Raw genomic sequence first — 21702 nt, forward strand, 5'->3', positions numbered from 1 at the left:
CAAACCTACAGGGGATGATGTGAAGAAGGCTAGAAAGTTGAAAAAGAAGGCATGATCTCTCCCTAAGCCAGTCTCACGTCTCTCTAGGTCTTTCATCAAGGCAGGGGTCGTGAAGCATCCAGTGACAACAGTTCCAAAGTATGTGGTTGATTTTGATGAGGAATTGATTAAAAGGTTCCAACGTCTGTTTGATTAGGTGAACATGGTAGAAACTAGGGAAGGTTCCAGCAAAGCGGATGTGCAGTTTATTGGGCCAAAAGTGAAGCTTAACAATTAGGATGCAACTCATCTTCCTACCCGGAAGGAGTTTTGGTAGTTTGCTTTGTTTTCCTTTCAGTTATCTGGATTATTCCAGGGTTGTAATTCAGATTTTTTTTATTTTCCGACTATTTTGATGTACAAACCCTTCTATCTATTATTTTAATGAAATGCAATTTCCCTTTTCCATTACTCCTGATAGTTTCATTTTCTTTTCTTTCTTTGTATAGTTCTTTTTATGCTGGTTTCAATGACATGCCATGCATGAGGAATCTTTAGCCAAGCTTAAAAGCCAATCTAACTCTGAAATAATAATCCAAGAAATAGAGTGTGATGATGAAATAGAATATGATAAAGAGGAAGCATTTGAGGAAATTAGTAAAGAGCTAAGTCACTTTGAAGAGAAACCCAAGCCTAATTTGAATGAAACTGAAGCAATCAATTTAGGGGATCCAGATAATATCAGGGAAACCAAGAAAAGTGTGCACTTGGAACCACAAACTAGGGAGGAAATAATCAAAGCACTGTTTGAATATAAAGACATTTTTGCATGGTCATACGACAACATGCTGGGTCTAAGTACTGACTTGGTGGTTTACAAATTGCCCACTGACTCGGCATTCCCTCCCGTTAAGCATAAGTTGAGAAAGTTCAAAACTGACATGAGTGTGAAGATCAAGGAGGAAATCACAAAGCAGCTGGGTGCAAAGGTCATTCGAGTCACGCGATACCCCACTTGGTTAGCTAATGTTGTGCTTGTGCCAGTGCCAAAGAAGGACAGCAAGACCAGGGTGTGCGTTAATTACCGCGATCTCAACCAAGCAAGTCCAAATGATAATTTTCCATTGCCAAATATCCACATTTTGATTGACAACTGTGCCAAGCATGAGATCGGTTCTTCTGTGGATTGCTAAGCGGGGTACCACCAGATCATGATGGAGGAGGAAGATGCAGAAAAGACAACATTCATCACACCATGGGGGATTTATTGCTACCGGGTAATACCATTTGGTTTAAAAAATGCTGGGGAAACTTACATAAGGGCAATGACTACTGTGTTTCATGACATGATACACAAGGAGATTGAGGTTTATGTGGATAATGTGATCATAAAGTCAAAGCAACAGGCCGACCATGTCGGAGATTTGAGGAAGTTTTTCCAAAGGCTCCGCAGGTACAATCTTAAGCTTAACCCTACCAAGTGTGCATTTGGTATTCCAACTGGAAAACTCTTGGGATTCATAGTTAGTCATTGAGGCATTGAGTTGGACCCGTCAAAGATCAAAGCTATCCAAGAATTGCCACCTCCAAGGAACAAGACTGAGGTGATGAGTCTGCTCGGGCGTTTAAACTACATTAGCAGGTTTATCGCTCAACTCACAACAACTTGCGAGCCCATCTTTAAGTTGCTGAAGAAGGATGTTGTAGTCAAATGGAATGATGAATGCTAGGAGGCGTTTGATAAGATCAAAGGGTATTTGTCTAACCCACCTGTGTTGGTCCCGCCGGAACCCGGGAGACCTTTAATTCTTTATTTGACAGTGTTGGATAATTCATTCGGTTGTGTATTGGGTCAACATGACATCACTGGAAGGAAGGAGCAAGCCATCTATTATCTCAGCAAGAAGTTCACATCCTATGAGGTTAAGTATACTCCCCTTGAAAGGACATGTTGCGCCCTAACTTGGGTGGCACAAAAGTTGAAGCATTATCTGTCATCCTACACTACTTACCTCATTTCTCGTCTGGACCCTCTAAAGTATATCTTTAAGAAGCCTATGCCCACAGGAAGACTTGTAAAGTAGCAGATTTTGATCACAGAGTTTGACATCATCTATGTGACTCGGACCGCGATGAAAGCCCAAGCATTGGCCGATCATTTGGCCAAGAACCCGATGGATGAAGAGTATGAACCATTGAGAACTTATTTTCCCAATGAAGAGGTGATGCATATTGACGAGGTGGAGCAGGTTAAAAAACCAGGTTGGAAACTTTTCTTTGATGGAGCCACTAACATGAAAGGTGTCGGGATAGGGGCTGTGCTCATTTCTGAAATAGGGCATCACTACCCCGTTACGGCCCAGCTTCGTTTCTATTGTACAAACAACATGGCTGAGTACGAGGCGTGCATTTTGGGATTGAGGTTAGCTATAGATATGGGAGTTTAGGATTTAAAGCTCATACTGTATCGGCAATGTTTGCATGATCTTTGTCAACGGTTTCGAGCAATAGAATTTAGGCATATTCTAAGGATCCATAATGAGGTTGCCAATGCTTTGGCTACCTTGGATTCAATGTTGCACCATCCGGACAAAGCCTATGTTGACCCTCTGCATATTCAAGTTCGTGATCAGCATGCCTATTGTAATGTGGTTGAGGAAGAACTTGACGGTGAACCGTGGTTCCATGATATCAGGAAATACATCAGGATGGGAGTATATCCGGTACAACCCACAGGTGATCGAAAGAGAACAATTCGGCATTTGACTAGTGGATTTTTTTTGAGCAGGGGAATTTTGTACAAGAGAACTCCAGATCTTGGGTTGTTGAGGTACATAGATGCTAAGCAAGCCACAACTATCATGACCGAATTACATTCTGGAGCTTGCAAGCCGCATATGAGTAGGTATGTTTTGGCAAAGAAAATTCTTAGAGCAGGGTATTACTGGCTCACCATGGAACGAGATTGCATCAGCTTTGTGCGCAAATGTCATCAATTCCAGGTACACAGAGACTTGATCCATTCTCCGCCATCTGAGTTGCATACAATGTCCGCACCGTGGCCCTTTGTTGCTTGGGGCATGGATGTTATTGGACCAATTGAGCCTGCGGCATCAAACGGGCACAGGTTCATTCTGGTGGCCATTGACTATTTCACTAAGTGGGTTGAAGCTAAGACTTTCAAATATGTGACCAAGAAGGTAGTGGTTGATTTTGTTCATTCATATCATTTGTTGGTTCGGAATCCCAAAGTTAATCATCATAGATAATGGTGCTAATCTTAACAGTCATTTGATGAAAGAAGTATGCCAACAATTCAAGATTACGCATCGAAATTCCACTCCGTATCGCCCCAAGGCAAATGGAGTTGTCGAGGCGGCCAACAAGAACATAAAGAAGATACTTCGGAAAATGGTGCAAGGTTCCAAGCAATGGCATGAAAAGTTGCCTTTTGCTTTGCTAGGTTATCGCACTACTGTTCGCACTTTAGTAGGTGCAACTCCTTATTTGTTGGTATATGGTACTAAAGCAGTGATACCCGCGGAAGTTGAAATTCCATCCCTTCGGATTGTTGCTAAAGCCGAAATTGATGATGATGAGTGGGTCAAAACCTGTTTGGAGCAATTATGTCTGATTGACGAGAAAAGACTGGCAGCAGTGTGTCATGACCAATTGTATCAAAAGAGAATGGCAAGAGCATACAACAAGAAGGTGCGTTGCCGAAAATTTGAAGTGGGTCAGCAGGTGTTGAAACGCATCCTTCCAAATCAGGTTAAAGCTAAAGGCAAGTTTGCCCCAAATTGGCAGGGGTCGTTCATTGTAACAAGAGTGTTGTCCAATGGTGCTTTGTATTTAACAGATATATAAGGCAAGTGTGTAGATATGGCGATCAATTCTAATGCAGTCAAAAGATATTATGCATGATTTCTTTAGTTCAAATTATGTTGTTTATACTTGGCATGTTTTGAAGATTGGAATGACGAAGACATTTTATTCTACTATCTAAACACTTTATCCTTTGTTACCCCTTTCGAGCCTTATTTATTTTCTTTCGTACCCCTCCTTTGGAATCAGAAGCAAAGTTTAGAAGTACAGATACAGAAAATAAAAAAAATAGAAAAGAGAAAAAGAGAGAGAAAAGAATAGAAAAGAGTAAAGAAAAGAAAAAAAGAGAAGAAAAGAAAAAAAAAAGGAAAAGAAAAAGAAAAAGAAAAAAGTAACAAAAAAACAAAGTAATTCTTATGTCATGAACTATGTTCGACCTGATTCCTTTTAAGGATACGTAGGCAGCCTTACGGTTCGGTCCCATCAAAATAAAAATTCAAAAGTCCCCAGGCAAAGAAATTGGGGCAGAAGTTGCGGTTTTATAAAAGATCTGATTCCAAAAGTTATAATTTTGAATCCATTGAAGTGGTTTTGAGCCTTTATGATATCCTTTTTTTAAACCATATCCAAAAGCCTGCATTACGGTCCAAAGAAAGACCTTCCGACCAATATTTGAGAGTGTCAAGTCAAGCGAGACAGTGGTATGATTCGCATCAGGGGCAACACTCTGTGCTGCACAAGGAAAATGAGCAAATGAGAGAGTCATATCGGTGATAACCCTCGCGGGCACAGTAGGGCGATGGAAAGATGAGAGAAATCAAAATGAGAGAGTCTTATCGGTGAAAACCTTCACAGGTACCGTAAGACGACGGTGAGTTGGGAGATGAACAAATGAGAGAGGTTTGTTGGTGAAAACCCTTCAGGGCGCCGCAAGCCGGACAAGGTTGGTGACTTTTGCAAAGAGATTGGAATATGGAAATCCCGGGGCATAAAGTATGAAAATTGAAAGGTGATTGGTTGAAAAGGTTGGGCTGATTAATCTGAAATGCATGTCATGATCGTTGGCGCCAGCTGCCTCACTCAGATAAGTCTATTTTCCTTTTTTTCTCCTCAAACAATTATGCTGTTTCGAATTTTCTTCTTTATTCCTAACTCTCGAAGTAATTGTATTTCATTTATTTTGGGTTTATCTCGCTAAGAATTTTTCAATGTCAACCTTGTTTAAGCAAGTAAGAAAGGATTTCAAGCTTACTATCAACTTCCAATTGCACAAAGCAAAGTGCGACCAATACATACCAGAAATAGCATGATGCAAAATGGAAAATAAGGTGTTAGTGAAAGTTCAAATGGTCGAGTGGTTTGTTAATTTGTGGAAGATACAGAGGTTCAAATTGGAAGGACAAAATGTAAAATAGTGGGTTGAATGCAAGTCACACGGGTCATTCAGGGTCTTGTGGGTGAGATCCAGTCAGAAAGTCAAACAATTCTTTGCCGATCCAAGGCAGCCGGTCAGAACAAAGCACGGCAGTGGAAAGGCCACCTTCAACAAGAATGTCGCAAACTAACAACCACATTTTTTTAAACTGATAAAATTTTCTTTAATCGAAACAGGGGCAAGAAATTTCGTTTGTTCCGGAGGAACCCTCCGTGAGGAAAGCACGTACCGGACAGGTTCGACCGTAAAATCTTCAGGACCCTCCTGGATAATGAGATTTAGTTTAAAATTTCCAGGGCCCTCCTGGATAATGGGATTCAATTTTTAAAGGTTCTTAGGACCCTCGTGGATAATGGTACCTAGTTAAATTTCAAGACTTTTATAGATAACAAGATTTAGCATAAGTTCTACCTTTAGGAAATATAATTTATCTTTAAAGTTCGTCACTTTTAAGATGAGATTTAGTTTAAAATTTTCAGGGTCCTCCTGAATAATGGGATTTAGCTTTAAATTCTTATAGCTCTTTTGATAACATGATTCGGTTAACACTCACAGATGTGCCCAGATACCAAACTGGGGCAGAACAGTTTCTTTGTTTTGTCTATTTTGTTGGCAATCAGGTGCCCCACTGGAGAACAAGGGAATACATTTTAAGTTTTTGGCAATCAGGCGCTCACCTGGAGAACAAGGGAATACAATTCAAGTTTTGGCAATCAGACGCCCACCTGAAGAACAAGGGAATACAGTTCAAGTTTGATAATCAGGCGCCCACCTGGAGAACAAAGGAATACAGTTCAAGTTTTTGGTAATCAGGCGCCCACCTGGAAAATAAGAGAATTCACTTCAGAATACAGTTCAACAACAACAACAACCCAGCAAAATTCCACTACTGGGGTCTGGGAAGGGTAGTGTGTACGCAGACCTTACCCCTACCCCGAAGGAGTAGAGAGGATATTTTCGAAAGAACCTCGGCTCAAGAAAACAAAAAGACAAAAAGAAGACAATATTAGTATCAGCAAAGAAATCATATGAAAAATAGAAACAACATAAAATTCAGAAAAAAGATGCAAAGCAAAAGCAAACTAGTAAATAGTTACACAACATTGTCACTAACTATCAGAATACAGTTCAAGTCAGCAACAAAAGAAGCTCGCCTTGAGAGTACAAGTCAACAGCTCAAGATGCACAACAGAGCCGCAGAAGCTGCAAGATCACCAAATACCACCAAATTACCACCCGCCGGAAATTGCCCCACGACGGTGGCGGCACTCCAAATACCACCAAATTAACACCACATAACCTCCTCTCCCTCCTCTTTCCAAACCTCTTAACCATTTTCCCAAAATCCTTGTCAAACCCCTCAAATCTTAGATCTAAGATAAGAACCCCAAAACCCTAAGTCACTCAAAAGGCCCCAAAATCACACCACATAGTCCTTACAACCCCTGAAACCTAAACTACAATCAATTTCCCGAAAAACCCCAGTCAATTTCCTCCAATTTCGAATCTGGAATTCATTGAACCCTAATCCTGCCCCCTTTTGGTCTTCTGGTCAGAACCCGTTTGAACTCTAAACTTTTATTAGCCGACTGTTCTTGTTGAAAACAGTCGATTAATAATATTTCCATGTTCATTTCACCCTTTCCAAAGCCTGGTCAAGACTCGTCTGAAGTGGCCCTGTTTGGTAACTTCTTTTACCATTTCCTTTATTTTTTTTTCTTTCTTTTTGGTTGATTCCATCTCATTTAATTGTTCCTGACTTAGCCGTTTGATTTAGGTTTTATCTTCTTTTCTTTCGGTTGTGTCTGTTCGTTCCTTCTGATTAATCAAGTATGTTGATATTTGTTCTTCTTAAGTTAATTTTGCATAGGTTTATGCTTAATTAGGGTTTTGGTGAGGCGATTATTCTGTTTTGTTTAACTGTTCCACGCCTGTATTTTGTTAATTAAATGTTGGTTTGATTATTGTATGGATGTTTTAGTCGTTTAAGTCTGGCTTTGTTTAAATCAATTAGATAAAACACTTTTGATTAGGTTAGTCTTGGTTTGAATTGCATCATTTTTGGTTCTATTGCCCTTTCAATTTGCATTTTATTCTTTGATGGACTTTTGTGTTGTTTGCCTTAATCTGTAAATTATTAGAACTTCTAGGGGGTTAATTGCACAATTTAAAACTTAGGGGTTGAGCTGGGAAATAAAACAAGGATATTCAGATAACTTTTATATTAGGAAGGCTCTAGAATAGGGGTAGCTGGCCTCATTTGGTTTACACAAAATGCATAAGCCAATGAGGGACAGCAATTCTGTTACGAAACATGCCTTGTGAGGGAATAATTTTCATGTTGTTTTCAGCAGCAGAGGGCATCCCTTAAGGTTATATATAGACCCTTTCTTTCACACAAAAGGGACAGACATTGGCACTTTGAAAAATACCCTGAAAATACATAAAAGTTTTTTGCATTCTTACTATCAAATTTGGCTCGAACTACTTCCTGATCTTTCTTTTAGAACTTAAAAAAAAAAAGTTTTCATGGGAATTTTTGGTCTTCTAAGCTAAAACTTGGCTGGTCATTGAAGTTGTTGTTTTGATTTTCACTATTGCTTCTTGCTGCTGGTCTGCTGTTTGTTTGTTCATCTTGGCTGACCTTAGGACCTTCTTTTCTTTTGTTGTTGTACCCAGGTACTTTTGAACTCGAGATATCCATGGGAATACAAGCGTGTTATCAGCATGTGTAGAATATTTTGTTAAAGTTCCATTTCAGATTTTAAGTCTTAGCTTTATTTTATGTGTTTCTTCTCATTTCTTTTTTTTTCACTATTTTATTTTTCTGTATTCTGTCCTTAGATCTGTTTTAGGATCTCAGATCTGGTATGATGGTTTGTGACTTGACTAAGGATCTTCATGCTTGTATAGTAGTTTTAGTTTTTGGTGATGTTGAAAAGCCATGGTGATGAGTGCTATTCTTTGTGTCCAGTTTTCATCTTTTCATTTAAATGGTTTTAAAATGCTAAGTCAAGGTTCTGTTATTAGTTTAGAATTATGTCTTTCATGAAAAAGGGTTGTATGGCTAGTGTTATGTGACTAGTTAGGGATTTCAGTTAATGTTGTATTAATACTGCCTATTAGTTAGTATTTGTAATATGTAGTCAAGCATCTTTGATTCCCAGAATTTGTGTAAAAGTTATTAGTTGTAGTCATAAGGCCAACAGGCTTTAGAAACAAATTGGGCCAAGAGTGGGCCTAGATGGATGGCCTGGTCAGGATCACCTTTGGTGTGGTTTTGGACCTTTGTATTGCATATTGGGCTCAATTTCAGGGCCCAAACCATGTCAGCAATTATATTTCCTTAAATTTTACAATGATCATGATCAAACAGCTCATTGGGCCTCCTATAGGTTTAATTCACCATAGTGTGGAGTTGGGTCTGGCACTTATTGGCCCATCTGGGGCTAAGCAACCGTCTGCCCTGGTTTCATTTTTGGGCTCGGTCTGGAGCCCAATCTTCTTAAAATAGTTATGGGCCTAAGGCCAGCCTTAACTCCAACATAGATTAAAATCTGAACCTCTTTTAGGCTGTTTTAGTTAAATATAATTCTTAAAAATGGATTGAGGTGTGCCATCCATAATTAGATCACTCACGGCCCTCGCAAATATTATAACTTAGATATTAAAAATGAACATTCGTAGAAAAGCCTTTGGCGCGACCTAATGTACCATCGTAATTGTGTACACGTTCGCGTGACATAATTGCGATTTTAAAAATAAAATCGGAGTATGTGTTTGTGCAACTTTAACTAAACTCTCTTAATAATAACAAAGCATTATTAATTGTGTACATGTTCGTGTGACATAATTTTGACGCGCCAGACAAATGGGTACACGTACGCGTGACCTGTTTTAAGATAATTTCTTAATTAAAAATGCAAATGCACATAGGTTTTAAAATAAGTAATTAAATAATTTGATTAAGCCAAGTATGATCAAAGCGACCGTGCTATAACCACGGAACCCGGGAATGCCTAACCCCTTCTCCCGGATTAACAAAATTCCTTACCCGAATTTTTATGTTTCGCAGACATTAAAACAGAGTTAAACTTCCTCGATTCGGGATTTTAAATCGGTGACTTGGGACACCATAAATTATCTCAAGTGACGACTCTGATTTTTAAATAAATAATCCCGTTTCGATTGTCACTTAAATTGGAAAAAACTCCCTTATACTCTTTCGGGGGTAGTAAAAAGGAGGCGTGACATCGCCGACGTAATAGAATTCTAGCTTACTGACTCTGTTGGAAACTGGACCTTTGATCCCACTGAAATCCAATCTCTCATTACCACCTATTTTTCATTCACTTATACCACCCAACTAATTTCTTGCACCACTATACATCCTAGCCTCATCCTTCAATTCCCTATCCAATAAAAATATCCAGACTCTATTAAGGCTACTTACCCACAATGAACTTTATAATAATGTTCAATCATTTCAACCACTTAAATCACCTGGGCCAGATGGTATACACCCCTACTTTCTTCTAAAAATATTAGCAGCAAACTCAACAGGCCATTGCAACTATATGCATGCATGTCTTTACCAATGCCATTATACCCCCAAACATAAACCAAACCCCGGTCACATTAATCCCCAAAATTAAAAATCCCAACAACATTCTTCACTACCGTCTTATTGGCCTCTGCAACACTAATTACAAGATTATCACTAAAATCCTAGTTAATAGGATTTGACCTTTTCTCCCCTCCATGATTAATCCCACTCAATGTAGTTTCATCCCAGGGCGACGTGCTATCGACAATGCGATCATTATCCAAGAATCCTTATATTTATTCCGACGCACTAAAGGACGGGCAGGTAAAATGATAATCAAAATAGACCTTGAAAAAGACTTTGACCAACTTGAATGGCCATTTATGCATTTCTCACTAAAAAACTAAATTTTCCACCACTAATCATCAAGCTTATTATGTCTTGCATAACCACTTCTTCCATTTCTATCCTGGTAAATGGGATGCCCACCCCATATTTCCAGCCGACTAGGGAAATTTGTCAAGGGGACCCGTTGTCGCCCTATCTATTTATTATTTGTATAGAAACACTATCTCGGTTTATTGAAGAAGTGGTTACTGCCAAACACTTGAAGCCTATTACCCTTCCGTGATCCGGCCTTTCATTATCCCATTTACTCTTTGCTGACGATCTAGTCCTCTTCTCCAAAGCAGACTAAAAAGTGTCTCTGTTATGTTAAACATTTTTAATACTCTTTTAGTTGTTTCTGGCCAACGAATCAACCTTCACAAGTCAAAAATAATCTTTTCCAAAAATGTCCCCCCTCACGATTGTGCAACAATCACCTCTACATTCAATACTCCTTCCTCTTCAAATTTTGGCAAATATCTTGGTTTTCCCATGCCTAATATGCACCCTAAATATACTGACTATCAATACCTCCTAGATCATATGAACAATAGATTACGGGGTTGGAAAATCAAATTCCTCATATTTGCTGGACGTACCAGACTGGTAAGATCTGTACTCAACTTCATCCCCACAAATGCCATACAAAATCAATTATTACATGCTAACACAGGTGAGCATATTGACGGAATACAACGTGACTTTCTATGGGGGCTTAACTGCTACCTACAGAAAAATTCATGTGATCAATTGGGACACTGTCTCAACTCCAAAGAAGCATGGAGGCATGGGAATCCCAAAAACCTAAGCCAAAAAATGTAGCCATACTCACTAGCCTTACTTGGCGTTTTGCTACACAACCCAACAATCAATGGGCACGTATACTCCAAGGAAAATACTATGTACCAAGAGCAACCAACCCTCATACTCTAACTTTCACTGCAAAGCAACCTGATTCGGCAACATGAAAGAGTATGACTAAGGTTCCCCCTTTTCCCATCAGGGAAACTTTTGGAATATTGGTACCGACAATAACATCAATCTTTGGTATGATCAGTGGATTTCGCCCAACCTATCATTATGGTGCCTCATTCATGGCCCACTCCTTAGACATGAGCATACATTACCACTTAGCCATATCATTCTGGACCATAACTATAATCTGGATTTACCGTCCTTTGAACTATATGCCACAATCTCTTTCCTGATCCATAACACCTATTTACCTACCCATACCAATGAACTTGATTCACAGCACTGGGCCTCTACATCTAATGGAACATTTTCCACTAAGGGTGTGTTTGGTAGGAAGGAAAATATTTTTCGAAAAATATTTTCCAATGTTTCCATGTTTGGTTGGTTTAAATATTTTGGAAAACATTTTCCTTGTGAATTCATTTTCCTCATGTTTTCCCTTCTCTTTATAAGGAAAACATTTTCCTCCAAGGAAAATGTTTTCCTTATAAAGAGAAGGGAAATCATTTTCCAAAACTCCTTCTCAACCTTCCCCATCCTCACCAACCCACCCCACCCCCTCTCTCCAAAAAGGACATTTTTTTTTTCAAATTTCTGTTTTTCCATTACCACCCACCCTACTACCCCTCCACCCCCTCCCGCAAAAAATTTATTTTTTTTACCTTTTCTTTTGCAATTTTAAATTTCTATTTTTTTGTTTTTCTGCACCACTCACCCACCCCAACCCCCCACCCGCACCCCCAACTCGTACAAAATAAAACTTACTTTTTTTTTGTAATTTTAAATTTTTGTTTTTTCTGTTTTTCTGCCCCCCCCCCCTCCCCTCCCATCCCCCCCCCCCGAAAAATATTTTTTAAATATATTTTTCAGTTTTTTTATTTATCGGTTTAAATGTTCAAAATTTTATGAGTTCCGAAGTTATAAGTTCGGAGGTTTATGTGATTGGAAGTTTACGGGTTTAGAAATTATAAAGTTTATGGGTTCGAAATTTTGCGGTTTCGAAAGTTTATGAAATTTGTGGGTTCGGAAAGTTGTTGGTTTGAAAGTTTATGGCTTCATGTTTATTATATCTAATTTATTTATGAATACTCTTGAGAAGTCATTTTCTTTAATTTGCATACCAAACACCGGAAAATGAATAAGATTACTACTTGTTTTTTAAAAAAATATTTTCTTGGAAAATATTTTCCATGGAAAATATTTTCCGTTATACCAAACACACCCTAAATCTGCCTATTACGGGTGTGCATAAAAATCCGAAAACCCAAACCAAACCGAAAACCAAACCAAACCGACCAAAAATCGATACTTTTTGGTTTGGTTTAGTTTTGGTTTGAAATTTAAAAACCGATCAAATTTGGTTTGGTTTTGGTTTTAATAAAAAAAATCGAACCAAACCGAATATAGGAGTAGCTATTTTAAATTTATTATTTCACCTATATATATGTATATTTTTATACAAAGTTTTAAAATTTTTATAGTAAATGTTAATCGTTTGCACTTTTAGTACATGTCTTACCTTTACATTCTAGTTTGATTGGTAGTTTTCTTTTGTTAAGTGTAAGAATCTATTTCATGTTAAAAATAATATATTTTTAATTGAGTCCTTAAATTATTCATCACTATTTGATTCAATTATCATCAATATATCTTGGTAAATAATAGATTTCTCAAAGGGCAATTGATTTGATAGTGTTACGTTGAAAATGTGGTCGCCGAAATATGTGTTTGGTAGTGTATGTCTTATATTTAAGAAAAAAACGACAAATAACCGAAAAAACCGAAAAACTGACATAAACCGAATCAAGAAAAACCGACTTAATTGGTTTGGTTTGGTTTTAATATTTAAAAAAACGACTAACTTGATTTAGTTTCTTCTTAAGGAAAAACCGATCCAAACCAAACCATGAACACCCCTACTACCTATAACTTATTTCTCCAGTCGTACCATCAATCCCCTACACCCTTTCCTCATTACTTGCTATGGAAAACACCAACACTTAACAAGATCAAACACTTATTATGGCTCCTTCTCAAGAGTGCATTACCCACTAGAGCATTATTATCATATCGTCAAATCATACCACATGCCACTTGTCCAATATGTGCTCACCCACACGAGGATATCCTTCAATTTTTATAGCCCGCATCCCTACCACCCGCATTTGGATCAGGGGCGGATCTATGTAGAGGGAAGGGGTGGTACGCCATTCGGTTGCTCCGGTCGAATTTCATATTTGTATTGGCATTATACTGATATTTCATGTTAAAAAGCTATATAATTAAAGCGTGGCACCTTGAGTACTAAAGATAAGATAGGTGCCACGGTCCAACTACTTCCTGCCAGCCAAAGGCCCAGGATTGACTCCCCTCTCACTCATTTCTTAACAAAGCGTTACCTTTTCCTTGTTCCCTCTTTTCCAGATTTTTCTTTACTTTTCTCTCTTAATTTTTTAATTTCTTGTTTTCATCTTTGTATGCTCTCTGTACAGTTCTATTTTTATTAGTTATTTAAATTATAAAAGTATATTTATTTTTATTTTCCTTTTCTAAATCTCAAATTTTAAAATTTCAATATGCTTTTAATTATTTTTCTTTTGATCTAGTTAATGTTATTTTTTCCTTGAAGGACCAAAAATTTTTAGTTTGGTTATCAGGTGTGTATTTATGTACCAAAAAATTGTATAAAGTGAACCGAATCGAACCGAGTTAATTCAAAACTGAGCGAATTAGCCAATGGGTATTGGATAGGCGGCTACCACTGTACAACGCCACTATTCTCCACGCTTAGTTGCTTGCTCTTTACTATAGATTATGCATTGCTCTCTCTCTTGGCTTAACTCCGCTTACGGTGGATGTTAGTCTTAAGTACTCACACATTTCTACTGATTACAGGTCAATGTTGAGTGACCTTCAGATGCCACCAATCCAGCACACATTTGGGGGGGGGGGGGGAATGGTGTAGCGGGTGCTTTTGGCTTGTTTTGGGAAAGGACTACCTTTTGTGGACAATCTTGATGCTATGTTTTTGGAATACCCCCTCCCCCCCTTCCACCTTTTATGTTACCGCAATTACTTTTGGACTCAACGGGAACTGTAACACCACGTTCAGTGCCCTTGCTATAATGTACTCGTTTATGTTTGGTCAATGAAAAATGCCTATTTTTAGCAACAAAAAAAAAACTGTTAATTGTCCAATATTGGTTCCTAGAGTTAAATTAATCAATTTGGAGTCTACACTAGGTGCGAATAAAATTGTCTATTGTTGAGACACTTCATAACCTTGAAAATCTACAATTATTGCTCATAGAGGTGCACTAGGCAAAAATAAGACTTTCTTTAACACGGTGCAATTCTGCAGCGAAGCCAGAAATTTCTCTAAGAGTGTTCAAACTTGAAAGAAGTGAAAAATTCTCGAACAATTGGTGTTCAATATATATTATATACCTCTAAAACCTATTATTCTACTTATAATTTTTGGACAAAGGATGATCAATTGATCACCCCTAGGACAATATGACTTTGCCCCTGGTCTCTTACAATGTTCACAGCATTAGTTAAAGAGTTTCTGCTCTATATAAAGTTTTAACAAAGAATATAAAAGCCAATGTACATATAAAGCAGCACTTCTTACATTTCTATGCTTGTAATCTGACTTGTATACTAGTATAATATTTTGTTCTTTTAAATTACTCTTCTTCAACTGAGAAATCAGGTTCTGCAGGTTTCTGCAATGAGCTAACTGCAGTGGAATCCGAACTAGAGCGCTTGTGGTGACCCCTTCTACTTGCTGCCAATTTTGCTGCATAGACTGAAAAGCCTGATCCTGGTGCTGATGCATTTTTATCCATCTGTCCACTCACTGATTCTGTTTCATTCATTATGTTCTCTAGAGCTCTAAGCTCGGCTGCACTCTTTCGCTTTTTATATCTACGCCATGCTGCTTGAACGAAGCATGCAGCCCAAGTACGCCATTGGTGTGAGTAGAACCTGAATTTGTGCCTTAATTGTTTGCTATGTAGCCTCCGGAACTGTGATGCGACAAACTTTAAGTCCTCTGCTACAAGCGCGAATGACTCTACTTCAGAAACTGCTTTTACTGTCCTAGTGGATGATGGAAGAATCACACCTGGACGTGGATCGAGTGCCCACGTTAGCAGTTCCTCACCACAGAAGTCGCCTGGACCAATACGACAAGAATTGAAGAAACCAGTACGACCACCATTGGTGGTGTGAGAATCAAGATTCCCTCGAATTATGAAGAGCATTTCGTTGACAGGATCACCCTCGCGCACAAGACAAGTGCCTTGTGTACATAAAGCAGGTTTTAGCCTCTCACATATTGCATCCAGCATCCTTTCATCCATTTGATCAAACAGAGGAACCTATCAAATTTCACCACTGGATAAGTCAGACAGGTATACTACTACTAACATTTGCATATTCTTTTCTTTCTCGTGCTACTTTCTAGTGCATCAGGATGAACTATATTAAGTTTCCCCAATTATATCTAGTATTGCTTCAAGTATTCCAAGACCGAGTTCTTTTAACTTTCACGCATACAAATAGGAGATTACTTCTATTAGACCTCCTACTAAACAAGAAGACTAAACAATGAACTGTAGAACTCACCCTTCGAACTAAATCATAGCACAAATGGCGCTTGATATCTCTACGGAGATCTAAAGGAAGTCCTTTGAGAAGAGCTTCCTCATCGACTCCTCTTGTAGCCACCCATTTGTATTGATCATACTTCCGTACAGACTGTCTTAGTTCTTGAGGTAATTGCCTATGATGCATCCATTGTTCTGTGTCAGTTCTCCTGATTCTCCATTCCTCTAATCTTACAGTTGTTGATTGGAGATAAGTCTGCCAATGGAAGTCAGTGAGTATATATTACCAACAAACAGACACAAGTCATGTTACAGCCCATAGGATTTGAAGACTATCTCAAATTTAAAATGCAGTAAGATGTACAGGAGCAGACTTACTTGCATATTTCCAATCAGCAATGCGAACAGAACTAGGCCGAGGGTTGCAATTATGATGGCAAAACCTATTTCTCCGACGTAAGTGCTTGTTGCAAGATTTTGTCCCAGAGAACTGCGTATCAAACAACATAAAAATGAAGTCAAGATTTATATATATATAAGGTTATAATGATAAGGCGTTTGAAGTGCCTTATATATATATATATAAGGTTATAATGATAAGGCGTTTGAAGTGCCTTACCTTAGATTCTTCAAGCCCCACCACAGGCAGTAGAAGTATTTGTTGAAAAATGGAGCAGTCGTCACATTAGCTGTCACGGAATCACTGTAAATACCAAAGGGGTAATCACTAGTATTAGGATTGCATTGTTTTGTAATATTGCTGGACTGGAACCATGCATTTCTTTGTGGATCCTTAACCCTCCAGCAGTCAAAATATCCAAAATCGCAAGATCGCTCCTCAAAACTGCAAGCATGTCTCCAGCAGGCTTCTTGCCTCTCAATTGATAGAAGGTACCAACAAGCTCCTCCTACCTATATTCACAGCAAAAATTCATTAACTTATACACTAAAAACTACTACTGTTATTACTGTGCTCGCACTTTAGCACTACAGTAACGAAAGAAGAAGAAAAACCACTGAAACCACTTACATGGCTGGCTAACATGTAAAGCATCAAGTTGTAAGCAGCTCCAGCCCATGCTGTTTCAGTAACAACACCAGTAGTCTTTACAATTTGTGACGACAGTGGAAATATGAGATAAAGTCTGGGAAGGTACTGAAAAATGATAATGAATCTAAGGACATTCTTCGTGTTGGCCATTGTCGAGCCACTTAAATTAGGGATAATGGCCCATATTAATACCTGAAAAACATGGATAGTAATCAATTCATTAGTATTTTCAACTTTATTCCACTATGGACGATAACAACCCAAATTTCCAGTTGACAGACCTGTGGTAAAGGCAGGGCAGCAATGATATCGATCCAGAAACCTTTTTTAAAGTATCTGTGACCGATCTTTGAAGAATCTATAACAAGCTCTCCTCTCCCAAATACTCGAGAAGATGGAGCAACATAAGCAGTTCTAAACCGAACATATATCTGAATCATATAAAAGACATCAGCTATTGATCTAATAACTGTAAGGACAACTTCCAGATTAGTTCCTATATCAATGCAGACTTTATCTTGGACCACCGGCAAGTAAAAGAATAGAGGGTCCACGAATAAAGCGACTAAACAAGCTACTAAGAAAATCTTGTTCCATCTACGAATTGTTGGTCCACGAGGATCCAGTATCTTTTTCTTCACTCTTTCATAGTCTTCTGAGAATACCCTCGATAATACTTTAGCCTTCAGGGATTTTCCTGTAGTTATATCCTCTTTTTCATTCTTTCTACTAGCCAGCTCTGGTAATCGCGATCCGTCAATCTTGTACTTCACTTTAATCAAATTATCTCCATTTATTGTTGCATACTTTGTTGTATCAAGATCATCTTGAAATCTGAAATTCGAAAGGTAACTATATAACATATTTGATTACAATATCACCCCACCTAATATTGTCTACAAAAATGAACATATTAGCTAGCAAATGAAAGAACAAAAAGGGCAGCCCGGTGCACTAAACTCCCGCTATGCGTGGGGTCCGGGGAAAGGCCGGACCACGAGGGTCTATTGTACGCAGCCTTTACCCTACATTTCTGCAAGAGGCTATTTCTACGGCTCGAACCAATGACCTCTTGGTCGCATGGCGGCAATTTTACCTGTTACGCCAAGGCTCTCCTTCTAAATGAAGGAATACACACAGGAAAAATTCATATACTAAATAACATAATGCAAGAAGCCAAAGTGGACTGACCTTACGGATCTGGAATTACCATAAGCCATGATACTGACTAAAAAATCAATCTCCTCAGAGCTTCAATTATAGATTTTCATATGTGGAACATAACAAAAAGAGAAGGCCTGTGATTTTCACGGACAAATAATCAGAAAATGACTCCTAATGAATTAGAAGCCACCAAAATAAAGAGAACTAGCTGTTCTTTCTTTCAATAGAAATCATGTGAAGAACTGAAAAGTTGAATACAAAATTACAAGTAAAGTAGTTAAGATTCTATTTTCTCAATTTTAAACTTAAAGTTCAAGTCAAACTTGTGACCAGGTCTTCAAATCTCACTATTTTTTTTATTTAGTCAATTAAATTCCAAACCCTTCAGAAAAATAAAATCTTTGATTTCTCAGTCCAGTGGTGGAAGAACCAGTCAACACTTAAAACCAGCCACGGCCCTAACTGCATCAAATTCCAACTATGCCATGCCCCAACATTAAAAATTAATAATAATAAATCAGACCCTTATAAATCAAAAAAGTAAATTTATGTTGAACAAACAGAGCTCAAAAAAGAACAAAGACTTAAAAAGGGCAGCCCGGTGCACTAAGCTCCCGCTATGTGCGGGTCTGGCGAAGGGCTCGACCACAAGGTTCTATTGTACGCAATCTTATCCTTGCATTTCTGCAAGAGTCTCGAACCCATGACATCTTAGTCACATTGCAGTAATTTTACGAGTTACACCAAAGCTCACTTCAGAACAAAGAAGTAAAGCAAAATAATAATCAGACCCTTACAACAACAATAACAATAACTTAGCCTCAATCCCGAACAAGTTATGATTGGCTATACTCATTTTTCATGTCGGTCCATTTAAGTCAATCTCCGCCCAATATAAATCAGACCCTTGTAAATCAAAATTACACAGTAGAAGAAAAAAAATGCTGATGAAAATAACTACTACTAGCACCCGTTGATACTATGGGAAAGAAAGCAACTAACCATCAAATTTGAGGAGCAAAATGCAGTACAAATATGAAGCTCAAAATCAAATCTTTTAATATACCCTCAGCACCCTTTTCTTTGCTTTGCTGATTTCTATTTGTTTTCCTTAATATTCCCAGAGAAAATCAGAAACCCAATACAGTAAGCAAAGCCCAGAAAAGGAAAAGAAACAAACTTTTTGATAAATTAAGAAGAAAGAGAAAAAGGGACAAACTGAAATTATGGATATTGCTATATTTTGGAGGGAAAAGAAGACAATATATCTCTTTAGTCTCTTCTCTTGCTATTTGCTGCCACCCCCAGTTGCAGAAATATAGGAGCGGCAGAGTTTCAGTTACAAAAATGGAACTTATATACTCAATTTTTATACCTTTCTTTTTAATTTTTTTTTTATGATGTTAACCATGTCTTATTATTTGTCTTGTTATATATGAATTAAATGTATAGAGGTGGAGCCCTTAAATTATCACCAAACGTATAGCTTGTTTATTTACTGGGCTCGCAGTTAAATATTTTTATACATTTAATAAATTTTTTAATATCAATATAAGGTCTAAGCAAAAGCTACTGGGTTTGTCCAAGCTTATGTCTACTTCTCTGCCTTTGAAATGTATGATTATAAAAGCTTCTCATTAAAAATAAAATGAGAAGTGTAAAATTAATTATTTTTATGTTAAGAGTGTATTATTCTTTTAGAAACGAATGAATAAGAAAGTATTACGTTAAATTAAAACGTAAAAAATCAATTAAAGTGCACAAGAACGGTATTTTGTTTCCTTTTCTAGTTGAACTGCAGAATAGCATCGGCAAGAAAAAGACAAGACCGGGTATGAAAAAATCTTTGATAGGGAATGCTTCTCACCTCCCGAATGCGGCCCTACGTGACACGAATTCAAATATAATCGTCCAATGCGAATACCGGGCACCGAATGAAAAACAAAAAAAAAAGACAAGACATAATAGTGTGAAATGAATATATCCGGGCCAGAAAAAGTACACAATTGGCTGGAGTATGGATTTTGTATTTCTTTTACCTTTTTATTAAAAATATTTTCCTTAATTGTTGTAAAGATCCAAGGAGTTGACTAACTGGATAGAGTCACGTGGCACTGTGACATATGCTGCTACTTCTCACTTTTTTACTTACTACTTGGAATTTTTTATTTTTTTACCGGAAAGGCCTGCATCAGACAAAAAAAAGGAGAGAAATGTGTGATGAAAAGCAAAGCTGCATATATGTTTGAAAAGGCATAATAAATCGATAGCCCTTAACGTTATCCACGCTTTTCACTTAAGCCTCAATTTTTTTTAAGATTAAGGTCGTCTGAATTTGAATACACACCTAAATATAAAGATATGTATTAAGATTAAGATATCTGAATCTGAATACGTATCTGAATATATTAAGATGTGAATTAAAATCTGAATACTAAATAATTAAGATTGTTTGATTTTTAACATCTGAATATATAAAATTTATCTTTATTTAAAAGTTAATAAATATAAAATTCAAACGAAATACTAACTAATCTAATATTCTATCAATAAAATATATATTTTTTTAAAATATAATAGTTGTTGATGGTGATGGCTAACGGGTGAATGCCGACTAGAGGCAGTGGTTGATGATAGTTTTGGTTGATGATGGTGGCTCATGCTAGTAGCTAGTAGTGATTGGTAGTAGTAGCGATTATGATTGAGGATGGTGGTGGTGGATGATGATAGTTAATAATGGCGGGTAGTGGTAGTAGTTGTGATTAAGGAAGGTGATGGGTGGGTGGTGGAAGATTATAATGATGGGTAGTGTCGGTTGTGGTTGTTAATGGTGATGGGGTAGTTAGTTGTGGTAGTTGAGGTGGATGAGTGTTGATTGTGGGTGAGAATGATGGTGGTCGGAGTGGTGGTGATGGTCGATAATGGTGGCGGCTATGATTGAGGATGATGTGGCGTCGTGGTGGTGGTGGTTGAGTATGGTGGTGGTGGCATGATGGTAGTTGATAATGATAGGCGGTGGCGGCAGTTAATAATGAATATGTGATAGCATCTTAATGAAATTAAGTCTTTATTATAGATCTTAATCATACAGACCCATTAAGTGGTTGTGAATTAAAAAAAACAAACACACTTAATGATTAAGATCTGAATAATCAAGATTCAAACTTTAAAAACAAACGCACTTAATATTTGAGATCTGAATGATTAAGATTCAGACCTCCATTAAGTGCAAACAAATGAGGCCTTAGACACTCTATCTTAAGTCCGTTCCATTTGAACACTTCAACCACATCTCATATGCACCATTTAGACACAAAATTAATAGGCAGCCAAACACAAAAGATATGTGAAATTCACATGCCAGAGTGACGAATAAGACAAGGACACATGGATTAAACTTAAACAAATTAAAATATAAAAAACCTACCCCCACCCCTTGGTCATCTTCCCCAACGATCCCCCTCCTTCCGCCCTTTTTCGACGACGCCTTTACTTTATTTTCACAAAACTCTCCACCTTCTTCGTTTTCTTCCTCATATCTGATGTGAAACGAGAAAGCAAGAAATGCTTTTAGATCTGATAAAAACCCCTCAAATCTAAAATGACTTTGCAAAAATTTCATATCGGAAATGAACTTTTTCGGCCAAAAAACTTTCACATCGTTGGAAATTTTGTAAGTTGCATATCCTTAAAGTTGCCTCTAAAAACCAAAAACCTTTGTAACCAT

At 37.7% G+C, this 21702-nt stretch overlaps 1 protein-coding gene across 2 annotated transcripts; it reads right to left on the reverse strand.

Moving 5' to 3' along the window:
* Positions 1-14558: 14558 nt before the first annotated feature.
* LOC104236069 (protein CNGC15b) lies at positions 14559-19287 on the reverse strand. 2 transcript variants are annotated; one of them, XM_070162986.1, is made up of 8 exons: positions 18978-19287; positions 18003-18109; positions 17093-17645; positions 16791-17003; positions 16380-16672; positions 16139-16250; positions 15780-16016; positions 14559-15532 (listed from the first exon to the last, which is right to left on the reverse strand). In XM_070162986.1, exons 2-8 carry the CDS (start codon positions 18029-18031, stop codon positions 14837-14839), a joined length of 2133 nt encoding a protein of 710 aa, XP_070019087.1. In that variant the 5' UTR covers positions 18032-18109; positions 18978-19287; the 3' UTR covers positions 14559-14836. The 2 variants fall into 2 exon arrangements, with proteins under 2 accessions (XP_070019087.1, XP_009788225.1); XM_009789923.2 differs by lacking the exon at positions 18978-19287 and having other exon boundaries at positions 18003-18745.
* Between the last annotated feature and the right edge of the window lie 2415 nt (positions 19288-21702).

This window comes from Nicotiana sylvestris, chromosome 11 (genome assembly GCF_000393655.2).
Source record: "Nicotiana sylvestris chromosome 11, ASM39365v2, whole genome shotgun sequence".
Lineage (NCBI taxonomy): Eukaryota > Viridiplantae > Streptophyta > Magnoliopsida > Solanales > Solanaceae > Nicotiana > Nicotiana sylvestris.